This window comes from Microtus pennsylvanicus, chromosome 15 (assembly GCF_037038515.1).
Source record: "Microtus pennsylvanicus isolate mMicPen1 chromosome 15, mMicPen1.hap1, whole genome shotgun sequence".
Classification (NCBI taxonomy): Eukaryota; Metazoa; Chordata; class Mammalia; order Rodentia; family Cricetidae; genus Microtus; species Microtus pennsylvanicus.
Genome location: NC_134593.1, coordinates 13,050,036 through 13,067,545, shown reverse-complemented (window position 1 = coordinate 13,067,545; position 17,510 = coordinate 13,050,036). Strand labels below are relative to the sequence as shown.

The following is a 17,510-nucleotide window of genomic DNA, read 5'->3' as shown; positions in this document are numbered from 1 at the left end:
AAAACTAATTTGCCCTAAGTTTTTAATGGTTGATAAAGGCTTGCTCTACTAACCTTCCCAGGGGCATTTTCATTTAATACTGGGAAGAGAATGGTTTAATTAAAAGAAATTCCCAGTGGTAGTTCCCTGGCATCGTGTCAGACAGATGAGGAGGGGCTTGGGGAAGAGGCTTCAGAGCCCCTCCTCCACGTGTGAGGGTGGCCCTGTCACAATGGCGTCTCCTGAGGCCTTTCCCTTTAGTAATCTTGAAAGGCTTCTGTGTAGGCTAGCGATGAGGCAGTTTAGAATAAAGAGATTCTGTGGTTACTCTGGGACATGGGCTTTGCTGTAGGTGGCCTCCAGTCCCACCTGACCCTACATAGGTGGTGACCTTGAAGCTCATAGGAGGGAGAGACAAGCCTTCCATCACCTATTCAAGCTGGTAGCCCCATCCCTATGAGAAGAGGCAGGCCTGGGTTACAGCTGGGAGGATCTGCCTATTTCTAGCTAGCATGGCTGTAGACACAAGGGCGAATCGTGGAAGGACTGGGTGGTGGCGGGGCAGTCCTGGGAATCAGGAAGTACTCCTTTTTGGTCTTGGACAAGCAGTTGTCCGTTGGTCTCTGGAGTGTGTTCTCGTCAGAATCCCGCCCTTGGGGAGGACTGACAGCAGAGGCTGGGCAGAGAGCTGGGTGCTCTGAGGCCCAGGGACTCTCACATATGCTAGAGGTGAGCGTTTGGGACATCTACTCTCCTTGGCCAAGTCCCAGCCATAGATTTATAGGGTGAAACACTTCTCAGTGACAAGACACTCTGAGCATGAAAGAAAAAAAGAAAAAAATGTCCCTGGAGAGCAGGAGCCAGGGGTGACAATATTGGGGACACTTGTCATCATTGTCTGGTAAATTTCAGCTATATGTTATGAGTGACCTAACGCATGGTATGAGCTGGGACCCACACCTTCCTGGCTCTTGGTACAGATTACTTGGTGAAATTTTTAAGAGTTCATCCCGAGAAGAGGTTGGGCAGCGTGACACACACTTCGGTTTCTCTCTGCCTAGCTGGTGATAAGCAGCGTGAAAATGTCCCCACCAAACCCAGTCAAATGAGGTCACAGTTCCTGCTCTTCTGAGTCATCTTTAATGAAGCCATGCACAGCAGAACGATGTACAGCTCAGACACACACAGGAGCAGGGAGGGTCTAGACAAGGAGTTAAGTTTTCTACACCTTGAGGAAAGAGTAATGTGTATTTCTTTATGGATGCTTTAAAAGAAGCAAAAACAAAAACATGCTCTTTACAACATTCACGAGGAGCTGCAGTTGCGGGGGTGGGGGTGGGGGAGAGCAGGGGTGTGTGTGAAGGGTCTTCACATCCAGGAGAAGCAGCAGCCCCTGCCTGTCTTGAGTGGACGGCAGCAGTGAGGAAGTGGGGTAGCAGCGGCTCTTCAGCGGTCTCCATCACAGATTCAGGAGATCCAGTTGATGGGGTTGTGAGCTGCTCAGAGCCTTCTTTAGGAGGTGGGCGGGCTCCTTTTCGCTTGAAGAGGGCAAGGAGGGGTGATGAAGAGGAAGGAGCTTGGGAGTTCAGCCTCCTTCAGTCTGGAAACCTGGAGTGAGGAAGAGCAGAGGTCAGGCTTGGTCTTGAAGACTCAGACTCGGGGATGCAGTGGGGATGGCTGTGTTTGGGGCTGTGCAAAGTGACTGGGAACCTTGTCAGGGTAGAAGCGTGAGGACTCTAGCCAGGCTTAGGGATAATGAATATGGTGTCTTCCAGCACCAAGCTGAGGGAGGCACAAGGTACACAAGCGTCAGAGTGGGAATCTCTCCTCTACTCTTCGGCCGCGTGGCCCTTGGTGTGACCCGGCCTCACTTTCTCCATTTCTAAATAAGGATGATCAGAGCTGTTCCTCATCTGTCTCAGGAGGGGTGGGGCGCCGCTGAGGATTCGGAAGGGAGGGTGTTCTGGTAAACTCCCTTCAGGCCATCACAACAGCGGCCTGTGACAGGAAGTGACAGAAAATTTCTGCCCGTAGTCCAGTCTTAGGATTCAAAAGCAAATTCCCATGGGGGGGGGTGGGATTTGCTCTCAGGGCTGGGTCTTACTCTGAACCCCCACCCCCACCCCTTCTCCAAGCTTTGATGCTGTCTCACCTCAACTGGACCACAGCCGCAGCGTCATGAGCAGGTTAAATCCGGCCACTTTCAGGAGCAGGATTCGGAGTCCCATCACTGACAGGTTTTGAAAGTTGAGGTTCATATCTGGGAAACCAAGAAGTCATAGCCGTTAAGGGTATGCACACAAGAGGTCTGTCTGTAAGCAAGGCGCTACGGACTTTCCCAAGAGCTGGTCAGGCTGGTGTGGGTGACGTCAGCTCCCGGGTCCATTTCTTTGAGCCTCTGCACACATCCCAGGGCAAAGGGATTTGTGTGTTCCTCCAGGGCGAGAGCATCATGTTTTAAGGCAACAACCACCAAAGGACTTGGGCCACATAATACTCTGAGGCCCTGTAGGCTCTGGGATGGGGCTGGGGTAGGTGCTCAGGGCGGCTGTCACACCCCGTGGGCTTGGGCCCCTCAGTGACACCACAGGAGTGACAACTCAGGAATGAGGTGGCCCTGAGACAAGACAAACCTGAGGCTGTGTGGGTTCTACCACCTTTCTAGAAAAGCTTCCCAAGACGTCGAGGGACAGTGCTCTCAGAGTGACATGGTTAGTCAGGGTGCTCTGAAGGGGCTCACAACTTCCCAGCCCCACAGTAAGCAGCTTCTTTGGCTGTCCTTACAGAGGAGCTAATAAAGGAGGTGCGGAGGCCTGGAGTGGCTCCCTGGCCTAGTGAAGCTGAAGACAAATCTTGCCAAGTACTTAGAATGGAAAATGAAGTTGACCATGCTGGAGGAACTCAAGACAGACCATGGGCAGCTGGGAGTGGGTTTGGAAATGCTGTTCCCATCCCCAGATTCATCCCTTCTCCTCCCCTATGCACTGAAGGTTATCATGGGCTCATAGCTTCCTCCAGCATCATGCAAAATTGGGCAGGTCCTTCTCTTACCTGTTTCAAAGCTTTTCTCTATCAACTTGGCATCACAGGGAACATCTAAAAGAAAAAAAAAACAATTTTCTTAGAGTCAAAGCATGCAGACTTTTATGTGATTCTTTGGAAGAGAATGGGGAGTGGCACCAATTGGCACAAAGGTCCTAACGGGGGCAACACCCCGACTTCTGGACACTCTTTCATTCTTTCAACATATCTGGGCTGTGAAAGTTTATGCTACGTTACATGGGCCACAGAGTCAAAATAGTCTGGACGTGGCAGGTTTCAGTCCAGAGACCAGTAAAGGCAGCGAGACATATTTATAACAACTAGGGCCATGTATTTCCATGTATTCCAAAAAAAGTTCTGGTGCCCAAATTTTTTCCTTTGTCGTCCCTTAGTATCTAGTCCCACTGACTCAGAGGCTCTGCTCCTTCCTTGAAGCCCCATTGCTTTCCCATCTTTGTGTGGTGCTATTCTTGAAGCCCAGGTAGTGTTGGCCCCTGGAGTCCCCACCACCAGCTGGCAGAGTCTCCATCATCTCTCTCCTGCATTCCCGTTCTCCTGCTGGACCTACTACAGTCCGCCCTCCACACAGCAACCAGCCTTACAGTTTATGGTATTTAGTTATTTTTGGAGACAGCGACCCAGGTAGTCCAGGCTGGCCTTAAACTGAACTTGCTGTGTAGGTGAAGATGACTTTGAACTTGTGATCCTCTTGCCTCCACCTGAGGTCTGGCCCTGGTTTGCATCATCCTACTCATGCCCTGCAGCTTTCCCTTGCTCTCAGCCTTCCCCTTTCACAGCTTTCACAGGGTCCTCTCTGGCCGAGGCACAGCTGGTCCCCTCTTATCCTTTACATTGCAGAGTGAATGCATTTCCTCAGAGTCTTCTCTGAGGTGGCTGTTTCCTTAACTCTATGTTAACGAATATATTAATTACAGCCCGACATAGCGGACATGTCCCTGCCGAGAGCTGATCTTCCTTGATCAGAATAGTGCTCCCTAGGGTGCTCCCTCCACACCTGACATCTTACATCACTCCAGCATCTGGGACTCTGTACCCACACACTCTAGGCAGACACGGAAATCAGGGCATCAGAATGGTGCTTCCTAGGGTGCTCCCTCCACACCTGACCTCTTATATCACTCCAGCATCTGGGACTCTGCACCCACACTCTAGGCAGACATAGAAATCAGGGCATCAGAATGGTGCTCCCTAGGGTGCTCCCTCCATACCTGACCTCTTACATCACTCCAGCATCTGGGACTCTGCACCCACACACTCTAGGCAGACATAGAAATCAGGGCATCAGAATGGTGCTCCCTAGGGTGCTCCCTCCACACCTGACCTCTTACATCACTCCAGTATCTGGGACTCTGCACCCACACACTCTAGGCAGACATAGAAATCAGGGCATCAGAATGGTGCTCCCTAGGGTGTTCCCTCCACACCTGACCTCTTACATCACTCCAGTATCTGGGACTCTGCACCCACACTCTAGGCAGACATAGAAATCAGGGCATCAGAATGGTGCTCCCTAGGGTGCTCCCTCCACACCTGACCTCTTACATCACTCCAGTATCTGGGACTCTGCACCCACACTCTAGGCAGACATAGAAATCAGGGCATCAGAATGGTGCTCCCTAGGGTGCTCCCTCCACATCTGACCTCTTACATCACTCCAGCGTCTGGGACTCTGCACCCACACTCTAGGCAGACATAGAAATCAGGGCAGACAGCTGTGCGGCAGGAAGGGCATGGAAACTGCCTGGGAGAACAGAGAAGGCAAGTGTGGTTCCAACAATGACAGGAAGGTGGGTGAGAATTCAAAACAGGGAGACCAACTGAGGCCAATACTGGGCCAACACCCTGTGTCCTGTTCTCTCGTCTGCTTTAGGGCCAGACATTTGTAGCCTGCTAGGACAGGCCACGAATAAAACAGAATGTGGATCTTGCTGACAACTGCTGAGTACCTGACCAAAGCAGCTTTTAGACCACAGATTTGAGCTGGGCCTCTCCTGAAGTGAGGAGACGGCTTTAGGTGGCACTCACCTGAGCTGGGGTAGGAGGCGTCGTTCTGTCTGAAGGCGTCTTTACAGTTCAAACTACTGTGGTCACTCCAGGCAATGGCCCCGTTGCTCTTGGAATCCATAGACCGCATGTCCAGCACGGTGTTGTTGGAGACAAACACATCATGTGGCACGTCCTCTGACTTGTTGACGTGGGAACCGAAGTCGGTGAACAGGCAGATGGTGTTGTTCTTGGCCTGAGCATCTCTTAGCTGGTACACAGCTGGTTTTGGGTCCTGGATGTCTGTGGGCCAAGAGGACTGATGTGAGAAGATGATCCTCTTTCCCTTCTATCTTTTGTGTCCTAACAGAGGCCAGAACTCGGGTGCCAGTGACAGGGACAAACAGAGCACTCTGGGTTAGCTGGTGGTGTTCTCAGGCTTTAGACCAGAAGTGACACCTTAGAAACCAGCTGCTCATGATGGTCTGGGGACAGGCACAAATCCTGAGTCCTGGCCAAGTCAAGCTCTTAGTAGTTGCTCTCCACGAGGTCCTGTCTGGTGTTCTGGGAAATCTGAAAGGTGCGGCCACTAAACCCTCTGGCCATTCTTTGACTTAATAGCATCTTCCAAACCAGTAACTCTAGCCAACAGTTTTGCTCTGGCAGGATGAAAACAAGCTTAGAAAAAGTGGACCAAGCTGGTTCTCTAGAGCACTCTCCCTCAAGTAGGCTGGACACTGGTGGGAAATGCAGGCGTGTGATATTTAGACATGAAGTTGGAAAATCATATCACCAGGTGATTTCTCTCTCATTGGTAAATGTAATGAGTAACAAACCTAACATGCAATCCAAGTCCTGACTCTCTAATTTACCACCGACAGCCTTGATTAGATCAACAGGCAGCTGAAGTCTCAGAACTTTCACCTATAAAATAGACATGTTACTTCATCGCCTTTCCAACCAGGCTCTTTTGAGAAATGAGTATTTCTCCAAGTCAAATGAAACTAATCAAGCACACAGCACTCAGCAAATGTGCCAGAGATTCACCATGAACACACACAATCGAACAAACCCATCACACTGGCTAGTCCAAGAAACGGGGACCCTTCCTCAGTGCTGAGACAATTCCTTATACTTTTTCTGAGAGATTTTGTTTTTAATGTGACTCTCGCTGACAAGTTTCCACCATCCCTTCCACCTTCAGAGGGGGAAGCAGAGGCTGGCGAGAAGGAAGGATTTAACACAGCAGAACACCTAGAGAGTTTCCGGCAGGGCTGGGACCTGTCCTGTGTGTCCTGATCCTGTCCTGTGTGTCCTGATCCTGTCCTGTGTGTCCTGATCCTGTCCTGTGTGTCCTGATCCTGTCCTGTGTGTCCTGATCCCATTCTGTGTCCTGATCCCATTCTGTGTCCTGATCCTGTCCTGTGTGTCCTGATCCTGTCCTGTGTGTCCTGATCCTGTCCTGTGTCCTGATCCTGTCCTGTGTGTCCTGATCCTGTCCTGTGTGTCCTGATCCTGTCCTGTGTCCTGATCCTGTCCTGTGTGTCCTGTCCTGTGTGTCCTGATCGTGTCCTGTGTGTCCTGATCCTGTCCTGTGTGTCCTGATCCTGTCCTGTGTCCTGATCCTGTCCTGTGTGTCCTGTCCTGTGTGTCCTGATCATGTCCTGTGTCCTGATCCTGTCCTGTGTGTCCTGTCCTGTGTGTCCTGATCATGTCCTGTGTCCTGATCCTGTCCTGTGTGTCCTGATCCTGTCCTGTGTGTCCTGATCCTGTCCTGTGTGTCCTGATCCTGTCCTGTGTCCTGATCCCATTCTGTGTCCTGATCCTGTCCTGTGTCCTGATCCTGTCCTGTGTGTCCTGTCCTGTGTGTCCTGATCCTGTCCTGTGTGTCCTGATCGTGTCCTGTGTCCTGATCCTGTCCTGTGTCCTGATCCTGTCCTGTGTCCTGATCCTGTCTTGATCCCACTCCCACAGTTCTTCACTGTGCACGGACTGTTTTCAGACCCGTGTGTTGCTCTCTGCTCACTGAGACAACCAGGGTGGCCTTGGCAATGCCGGCTTCCAGCTGGATCCTGAACCAGAGCCATCAGGGCCGGGCACAGCTGCCTGAAGCACGGTGCCACCCGAGGATCAGCAGAGCTGGGTGGGGGCCGAGCTGGGTGGGGGCTGCCATCTGATACGGAGCTTTGGCCCCCTTCAGACAAGAAGATACGGCTGCAGCACAAGAGCTTCCTAGATTTTAGTCCCTTTCATTTTCGGCCCCAGAGACATCTACTGCCACCTCACCTTTCCCCCTGTAAATCAGAAACAAATCACCTTTAATCGGAGGTCTTTGGGTTCTGTCCCTGTGGTGAGACCTCCTGTTCCTACCTCATAAGAAAAACACATTTTTACCACCGAAAGGCATCAGAGGTCACTTTGGCGAGACTGGATCAATTTTTCAACTACAAGTTCAGCTGTTCTGGATCCCAACCTGTCATCACAATTCAAAATGAATACAGAAGGCCAAGTCTGAACGCATTAGCACTGTAGGTCCCCAGGGGCACTGTGTGATGGAAAACACCCTTGCCACTAAATCTGTGCCCCGTGGTTAATGACTGGGAACTCAGAAGTGAGAGTTAGTGACACAGATGTGGGTCTTCAGGCTTGGATAGCATCAGGAAACCGCCCTGCAGGCTTTTCGGGAAGCTTGACCACCCTTCCTAATGGCTCCTTACAGAGAAACCAGTGGTTGTCTTCCTCGGAGGCTGGGATTAACTCTTAGAGTCCAGTGAAGACAGAGAAAGGAGTCGCTGGCCACCCATGGAAAGAACTGACCCCTCTTACCTCACAACAGACTGCATTCTAAATTGGACTCTCAGTTTTCTTGTGGCTGGCCCTGGTCCCAATTTCTGTATTCTCTAGAAGGTTCTAGCCTTCCTTCCTTCCTTCCTTCCTTCCTTCCTTCCTTCCTTCCTTCCTGCCTGCCTGCCTGCCTGCCTGCCTTCCTTCCTTCCTTCCTTCCTTCCTTCCTTCCTTCCTTCCTTCCTTCCTTCTTTCCTTCCTTCCTTCCTTCCTTCTTTCAAGTCAGGGTTTCTCTGTGTAGTCCTGGTTGTCTTGGAACTCGCTCTGTAGATCAGGCTGGCTTTGAACTCACAGAGATCCGCCTGCCTCTGCCTCCCAAGTGCTGGGATTAAAAGTGTGTGCCACCACCACCTGGTTAGTATCTCCTTTTTATTTTCTGGCTAATATCTTCTTTCTGTTCTGTTCTCTTAGTCCATTTTTATTATCAGATTTGCCTACGAAGGCGACGTCGCCTGTGCTTGTTCATCCCAAGATCAGATCTTCGTTCTTGTTGCTCTCTGTTGGAATTCTGACCCCCTCCTCTCTCCGACCCATACAGATCTTATCAATCTTGTCAGGGCTCAACAAGTCTTTTCCAGCACAGAAAAGAGCCTCTGTCTAGGGCACCTTCTACCAGGACTTTAACCCATCCGAGTCTGTTTATCTGCACCGCCAGTTAGCGACACTAGAATAATTTGTAGGTTGCTAAATGAGCAATAGTTCTGAAGCTCGGCTAGCTTTTGTGCTGTTCGGGGACAGGTCAGACATCTATCTTGGGATTTTTTTATTTTCATCCTAACATTATCTAAAATGATAGCTACTTAGAAGGCATTTAAAAGTGTCCGTTGAATGATTAAAGTCATATTTTAATGAGTTTGACCTAGAGAAGCAGATATTTAAGATGGATCGTGATGCCGTCCCCCTTCGCAGACCTCTGTAAAACAATTAGCTCAGAACCCCCAGTAAGCCTCACCCTGCCGCGGTCACAAAGGCCATCTCCAGGGGAGGATTAATGACACTGGCCTACAGGGTTGCAAATGGTGCCAGTTGGCATGACTCACCAGATATTACTGCCACTTGGGTCCCTTTCCCAAATGTGAATGTCCCACTAAGTCCTCCAGTGTTCACACTGCAGGTGACCCCTTTACAGAAGCTTAGGACACCTTCCCTCTCTGTAGACAGAAGCCGCTCATCCCTCACGGGGTGGAGGATCACATTCTTAAGGCTGAGCCCTTCTGCTGTCTTGTACTGCAATGCAGTCTTTGCTATTAGTCCTTTCCTTCTGTCCAGTCTACTGCGGTGCCCCGAACTGAAGCGAATTTATGTGACTTCCATAAATTCAGTAGACTCCATGAGCTCGAAACCCCCTGCTCAGAGCAGCAGTACCTTGGATCCTCTAGTTGAAGGATCTCGATTATCATCTGCCTTGTGATTGCCAAGGGGTCAATGCAAGGATAATGTTTCCTCAGTACTTGGTGCTGGCTGGGGTGGAGTTTTCTAGAACCATTTAAGACCCTCCAGGAGAAAACACCTGAACTCAAGCCAGTGTCTTGGACAGCGAGGGAGAGGAAGTACTTGTGCTTTCTGCCCTTGCCTCATTCTCCGTACATGGCCGAACGCTTAACGTGGTCCCTGCTCCACAGTTTAGTCTCAGGCTAGAGCTGAACCCCACTCCAGATAAGGTCTCTGCAGAAGCCTTTCTGATACCACTCTGCTGGAGCCCACTGGGGTCTCAGGACACTACCCCAAACTGTCCTGAAGTTCTTGGCTTCTGACCACTTCTGTTTACTAAGGAAGCCGCTGCCCTCGCCTTTTACAACAAGGAAGGTGAACCGCGATGACAGTGTCGAGGACACGTTAGACACTCTCGGCTTTCTCGCTACGTGCAGGCGAGGTCCCACATTATGATGTGGTATGAGTACGTTGTTAAAGTGGAAACAGTGTTAAATACAGCGGGGGAAGGTGGGGCCAGAACTCCCCTCACCTGCCATCCCCTGTTCTAGCCTTATTATAACGTATAGCTCACCAACCACTAACAGAGCGCAGTCATTGACCCTTGGGCGAGGGTTCCGGGACTCAAGGTTCTGAGAGAAGCCTCTGGGAACTAGTGCCCCCTTAGCACACTCATTAGCTGACCCGAGTTTAACTACCTGCTGCAATGAAAGAGAATTTGTGTTTGCCATTAACCCAGCTCTTCCTCCCTGAGGGCACTTAGCTAATTTCCTGAATGTTCAGGTTATCTGGTGCTGATCTGATCAGCTTCACTTGAAAGCACCGAGTATCTGCAATTCTTTTAACTTTTTCCCTATAAATTATTCTGTTCAGATTTTCATTTATTCAGTTGGCCCTTGGCACCTCTCTGACTTCAGTATGTGAACTGGGAACACTTTAGGCTACCACAGGAGCCTGAGGAAATAAGAAATAAAGTTTTGCGTACCCCAAGTTTGCTAGAGATTACACTAACAGGTCATCTTCTTGCTCTAACAGGTCATCTTCTTGCTCTGGTCATTGGCATGGTCATACTCACATGGGCGTACAGCCAGGCTGGTCCCTGACCCAAAGGTCAGCGTAGTGAAGCCACCATATAACACACAGTAGAAGGGTGCTTTACAAGAACTCTAACCTGGGCTGGACCAGCCTGGATGGGGCACTTGCCTCCTGCCTCAGTTTACCAGTCCCCCTCAAGACAGAAGAGAAGTCTCACCACTGATAACTTTCCTCAGGAATAGTCTCACAGACCTTTCCATCAGCCACCCTGGAGCCAGTGGGGCCTTCCTGAAAGGTAGGTACCTGTTCTGGCCTCTACACCACAACTGAAGATATGACAGGCAACTTGGAAGAACGTGAGAAGCCATGGGTTAATTACAAAATGATTTTTAAAGTACACGTTGTTTCTTTTTGTTTTCTGACAGGGTCTGGCTCTGTAGCCCAAGGCTGGCCTTGGATTCATGATCCTCTTGCCTCAATTTCTTGGGTGCTGAGACTGAGGCTATGTGCCACCATGGCTGGGATGAAATGACTCTTGAGGGAAGACTGCACTGGCAACACGTGGAAAACATTGGCAAGGTTCAGTGACAGGACTGGGTATAGGAGGGCCCTCCCTTAAGGAGATGTGTCTGGTATTCCGAGGGTACACAGACTACAGTCGTCACATCCACAGGACTGGGGGTAGGAGGGCCCTCCCTTAAGGAGATGTGTCTGGTATTCCCGAGGGTACACAGACTACAGTCGTCACATCCACAGGACTGGGTATAGGAGGGCCCTCCCTTAAGGAGATGTGTCTGGTATTCCGAGGGTACACAGACTACAGTCGTCACATCCACAGGACTGGGGGTAGGAGGGCCCTCCCTTAAGGAGATGTGTCTGGTACTCCCGAGGGTACACAGACTACAGTCGTCACATCCACAGGAGCACTGCCTAGCTAGCAAGCCAGGAGGAAGCTCTGCCTCTTACTGGGGAGTTCCATGATAAGGACTGACGCCATAGGGGCACAGACCCTGAAGTCAGAGCAGTGTGGAGGAGCACGGCTCTCAGTGAGGATGCCACAGGGCCTCAGTCCTCCTAAATTTGGTGAAAAAGGATCTGAAGCCCAGAAAGCATAGAAAATGTGTGGTGCATTCCAGTCTGAAGCCCAGCAAGGCATATTAGCATTTTAAAGTTTATGAAATCTTACAATAGGGAAAGCCATTGCTTCTCAAGCTTAAGGTTAATGTTACTATTCATTAATATCTCGTGTGTGTGTGCGTGCATGTGTGTGTGTTTATTTCAGTGTGCCTTCTCCGGCTGTAGGACACTAAAATTCCATTTTAAATGCTCATCTAATTTTCATTGTTAGGTTCTCTCTGCTCTGAATCTGCCTGTTCTCTTATTCACTCCTGCGGCCACAATTAGGGGCCTCGCTGGTGCTGATGGTTTCTTTCTAATCATTATGAAACAGCTTCATTTCCTTCCCACAACTGCACCTAGGCAGCTGAGCTGCATCCGCTCCTGCCCCTCCAGCAGCTCCAGCCTCAGAGATCTGCACACACAGACAGGATGGTGTCTTCCCAACAGGGTTACCTGCCAGGAGCAATGTCAATGTGAAAGTCTTTTCCGAACACACATTCTTGAGCTTCCTTCCATGATTTCCTGCACACCTGGGAGCTGCGCATTGCAAAGCTGATTCTAATCCTAATGGGACATTTCCTCAGTGTACCTCTTTTCCTGGTGGTCCCTCGGATGGACACACAGACATCACATCCTTATCCCATCTCTTCCTTCCCTGCTAACACCTATTTGTGCTGAGCCCTCATTACAAGACATTTTTATCCTTTTGCTTCTAAACTCTGGTTCTCCAGAAATAGGGTGGGTTTTCTAATCTAGGTTAACTGATTAACCTTGGCAAGACGAGGTCCTTGATGAAGCACAAAAGCAAACAAACACAAGAAGGAGCCTTCCCTGGAGAGACGGGAAGCTCCCCCACCAGCAAAGACATGCTGGCCTCTTCCCTGGAGAGACGGGAAGCTCCCCCACCAGCAAAGACATGCTGGCCTCTTCGGCAACCTACATTTCTCCTGCTTGCTGCACTGTACTCCATGCGGGTAGACTCTATAACCTCCCTGTTCTAAAGGCCAGGCAATTTTCTCTGTTGGAGAATACTTACTAATCCAAAACCAACATGTTTTAAACAGCGATTTCCTCTCCACTGAAGCCTTATCAAACTCTTCTAGCAGGCACTTTTGAAAATAATTATTGTGTATGTGTGTGTATGTGTGTGTGTGTATGTGTGTGTTTGAGTGTATGTGTGAGAGTGTGTGTGTATATGTGTGTGTGTGAGAGTGTGTATGTGTGTGTGTATGTGTATGTGTGTGTGTGAGTGAGTATGTATGAGAGTGTGTGTGTGTGAGTGTGTGTGTGTGAGTGTGTATGTGTGTGTGTATGTGTGAGTATGTGTATGCGTGTGTGTATGTGTGTGTGTGCCATTGGGACACATGTGAAAGTCAAAGGACAACTCCTTCCAGAGGTTTCCTCTCATTTTCTACCACGTGGATTCCAGGATTGAACTCAGATTCCAGGATCAGGGAGCAGACACCCCAGGCCAATGAACCATGCTGTTGGTCCAGGAGCCATTCCCCACTCCTCATAGTCATTGCCTGATGATGCCTACGTCCTGCACTGTGCTGAGGAACAGCAATGAGAGAGCAAAACTTCTGTCCTCGTAGAGATCATGGCAGGAGGATGAATACAAACACAAGGCAATCTGGGTAGGAGGTTGGCTACATCCTCCTTTGTAGTCATGGCAACTCGTTTGTGCCTCCCTAGAACCTGGGTAATCCTGGGCCAAAACTGTCTGTTTAAACTTGGGATCCTGGAGGTAGAGACCCTGCATTTTCTCATCTCCCCTCCCTCCCTTCCTCTCATCCAGCACAGTGGTTGTGATGCTGGAGTTGCTCAGTGAGTAGCTATTGCATGGGTAGACTCTAAATATCCTCTTTTCAATGCAACCCTAATGTTTCTATTTGTTTGTTATGTCTATTTAACTTCCATAGGGTCTAACTTTCCGAATTTTGTATTGCTTTTGGCATTGTGTAGGCTTTATGTTCCTCCTTATCTCTCAGCTGAGTATGGAGTTTCTTAAGAGTGTGTCCAAAGTTCACTATCTTTGGGAAATTTAATCCGTCATCTTTTATGAAATTAAATGGTAACAAAAGTAAAAATAAATCTTTTGTTATACTTAGTCACAATTTCTTCTCCGATACAGATCTAGAAACCACAAAAGAGTCTATTCCTATGATAGAAAGGTTAATTCTCTTTGGCAACTATCTTAGAAAATACACCATTAAGTCAGCGGCTGCAAATTTAGAATCTGAACCAACCAAATCTTATGAGGAAGCACACAAAACTAGTTCAGGAACCACTGGTTCATTCTCTAAGAAAGCGAGGGACTTCCTAAGTCCAGGCACTTACTTGGATAAACTTGGAGTCTTGTTCCACTCCCCAAAGTGAGCTGGCCTACTACCTGGCCCCCCACCCTGGCACAGCACAGTACAAATACCTGCACTCCGACTGTGCAGTTACCTGGGACCCCTCAGAGTCTCCCAGGGAACAAAGCTTTTGTGTGACCCACTTCATAGTTTTCATATTATTTCCTCTGTCTTTGTAGGTTAATACCCAATGAACACTCTCCCAATGTTTCTTTTTCCTTCTTTTATGTGCCTGCATCTTGCTAATACAAATATTATTTTCTTATGCTTCCAGAAATGCCAAGTCACAATGCCGTGGTGACTATGACCAAAGGATTAGGATGTACAGAGATTAGACCAAACCTCCTCACTTAGAGAAGGAAAAATTTACATCTAGGTGGTCTTTGAAGTGTGGGGTCTTCCTTCATATGGTATAGGTTGGATGGGCAGCTGGGCCGTGGTATGATTCATAATAAATTCTATAGTCAAGTAGATTTAACTTAACCTTAGTTCTGCTTTTCTGAGCCATGTGATCTTGGGTAACTTGATAATCCTAAGACTCTGTTTCCTTATCCATAAAATGGGTCTAATATCAATTAGGATAGGTGAATGCACTGGTCCCAGGTATATTGTAAGCAGTAGCTAATAATAATATGTTATTATTATAAATCCCATCATGTTTTACATGGAGAAAGGGATGAGGCTTCTTGTAGCCAAAGGAGACCCATTTTTTGTCTAGGATTCCTCAGCATCCTGACTGGGACTCTGTGGTCTAAGAGAAAAGACGTCATTGAATGGACAGGAGGTGGCCAGTGGCTCCGACACAGAGGGAGCCGTAGGGTGGGTTCCGCACTTGTCAAGAAGAAAAGGTCTTCAGAAGCCTGACAAGAGTAAACCATCTTCTCTAAAATTGGGTATTCGTCCTTTGAAGCAGAACCCGTGTCCATTATTCAGCACAGCCTCATTAGACCTGGCACATTACAGTTACTCAAGTAAGCAAAGGACTCCGTTACCAAGTGCAGACCACTCCACTCTCACTGTAGGACGTCCTTCCCTAACTCAATCTGTTCCCAGTAATCCCCAAGGATCGTTTCTGCAGTACTCACATGGATGAACAAGGAGGCTGGTCCCTCTCCCAAAAGTCAGTTGATAGTTTCCACCCAAGGCACACCGTGAGGAAAGCCTCTGATGAAACCTGTCTCCTGAGACCTCTCTTTGCCATTGGTCCTGTTGTACTGGGGCAGCAATCCTGGGGCAGCCAGGAAAGCATTGGCTACACTCCTGTGTTTGTCAGAGAGCCCTGAGTCCTGGTGCCTAGTGGGATGGATGGGCACCAAGGATGGGCATTGCAGAGTTCCTCATCCCCTAATCCAGTTACACCATTCTCTTGTCAGCATAGAAGGTAGGGATGCCCTAATACCACCACCATCAACCACCTTGTCTGTGGGGCAGACAGTCTGTCTGGTCCGATTCCATTTCTATTCTTCCAGATGCAAGGGGCTTCTGAAGGTGCTCGGAGACAGGGAAGCCAGGGGGGTTTAGACGGCGTGTGCTGAGCACCCCTAAGCTTCAGTCAGAGCCCTCTTCCCTCTGCTCTGGTTTTCCTTCCCACACTCTGATTTTTCCATTCCTGGCCTTCTCTCCAAGTGAGCCTCGGGCATTTGATTCCTGCAAAACCCTGGCTGAGTGACTTGGGCTTTTATCCTGTCCTCTTTCCAGCTCGGAGAAGGCACCCAAGGCCATCTGATTTTCCTTTTTTCCAGTGACCTTAATTCAGACAGGCCCTTGGTTCTAGGAAACCCTAGGTCAGCAGAGAAGAAAGTTGCAACTTTTGGAAGACATGGGGAAACAGCTCACGCTGCCTACTTAGAGATGGGAGAGTTCACAGAAGTCTCAGCCTAGGCTGCAGTTCAAACTAGCTGGGCACTCCTGCCATCTTTGGCCCTGGCCTGCAGCTGGCTCGCTGCTGATCTCCTACTGTGGTGGAGAGTTGTTAGTGAAGAATCCTGTGGCTCCACTGAGCTCAGGGTGAGAGGAAGGGGCTTTCACAGGACTGCATTGACCTGGACCTCAGACTGTTCCACACAACAGCAAGGTGCCCCCAAGATCCCTTCAAGCCCCTGTTTCTCTGATTCACTGTTCAGTTTGAAACCAAGCCTCAAGGAATAGTGGGGGAAGCTTTATAAAGAAAACAGGAGCTGTCAGATAGAGAGGGTGGGGAAAAGCAGGGCTCCTTGAAGCTTAGGCCATCTGAGAGCCCTGTTTGTGAGTAATACATCACAGATGGATGGCACAGGCTCTCCATGCCCTGGAGTCAGGAGAAGAAGTTGTCCAGCACCATGGTAGGAGAGGAGGGGAGGTTGCAGTAGAGGGCCATTTGGGGAAGAGGTCCCTTAGCTCACTTACTTGGCATCACCTCCACTTGGGTTCCCATCCCCCAAATTAGCCAGTTGTTTCCATAGGCGCACTCTGAGAAAGGCCTTCACCAAAACGGCCAGGTTTGGGCTCTACCCTCTTGTGGAGGATACACACCCTTCACAGTAGCGCTGAAGCTGAGACCCAGCAACAGGTGATCTTGAATATTTCCTGCAATGGGTGTTATGAGGACTCAAAGAAACCCTTGTTATGAGAGCAAGCAGTGCCAGCCCTCAGGGCTACCCGCGACCTCCAGTTCCCTCATCACAGCCACCAAGGGTCATCACTGTTTTCCCTCATTTGGGACAAAAGAGTCTTCACAAAACTGTGAAATACTCTGCTCCCTGTGGCCCTGAAGGATGGGAGAGTTTCTAAAGACTCCGGGAGAGTAGGCAGCCATTTCCTTATCTGCTACCATTGTATGGCAGGTCCTGCTTTCTTGTGGATAGATGCAAAAATCATTTTTCATTTTGCTAGAGACAGCAGAACCAAGAACACATCCAGCCCACTGAACTGGGGCACATGCTAAGAACACACCAGGGTGTGACTCAGAGCTGCTGCGCTTTCTCTGGGACTGAGCAAGAGCCGTGGGAGGCTCACGCTGGACTCATTCTTGTCTGTCCTCATCTTGCTCTAGGATATTAATTGCTGGTGGCATTTTTGTTCTCAGAAAGTCAGACATCTCAGTAAGAAGAGACTCGAATCCCTCCCCAGAGCCACGGGTGCAACTGTCTGTCTCCTGCCAAGGAGTTTTAATTGTCCACTGTTATTTCTGCCTACCTCCACCCCAATTCACTAATAGACTGAGGGATTTTTAAAATTTATTTTTATTTATTTTTGAGGCAGGGTGTCACTATATAGCTCTGGATAGCCTGGAATTCACTATATAGAAAAATCTGGACTTGAACTCAGAGAGCTCAGCCTGCCTCAGCCTATCAGGCATTGAGATCAAAGGTTTGCACCATTACGCAGAGATCACATCTCAGTTTTCTTCTTTGTTCTTAAACCTACTGTGGTCCCTGGTTTGTTGGTGATGCTCAATAATTATTTACTAAGTTGAACTGGCTTTTATTGAACATTATTATTGGGACAAAGAGACCAGTTTGGGAAGAAGTTAAAAGCTAAGTATATTCTGAATTGCAAAATCTAAGTGCTTAGGCAAGGACAAACCAAGAAAGCATTTCCGAGAGATAGCAAGGAGACAAGTACACCAAAGCATTGTGGGGTTCATGTTGATTCTGAGCAGAGATATGGGAACTGAATGAACAAATAAGAAATCACTCAATGGAAACAAATGCCACCCGC

At 49.1% G+C, this 17,510-nt stretch overlaps 1 gene segment (V, D, J or C); it reads right to left on the bottom strand.

Annotated features, from left to right (window-relative positions):
- Positions 1 to 1,121: 1,121 nt before the first annotated feature.
- LOC142836109 (T-cell receptor alpha chain constant-like) overlaps positions 1,122 to 17,510 on the bottom strand; it is a 417,115-nt gene continuing 400,726 nt past the window's right edge. Inside the window, 4 exon segments of the C gene segment in view lie at positions 1,122 to 1,587; positions 2,132 to 2,239; positions 3,031 to 3,075; positions 5,068 to 5,328. Coding sequence covers positions 2,133 to 2,239; positions 3,031 to 3,075; positions 5,068 to 5,328 — 413 coding nt within the window.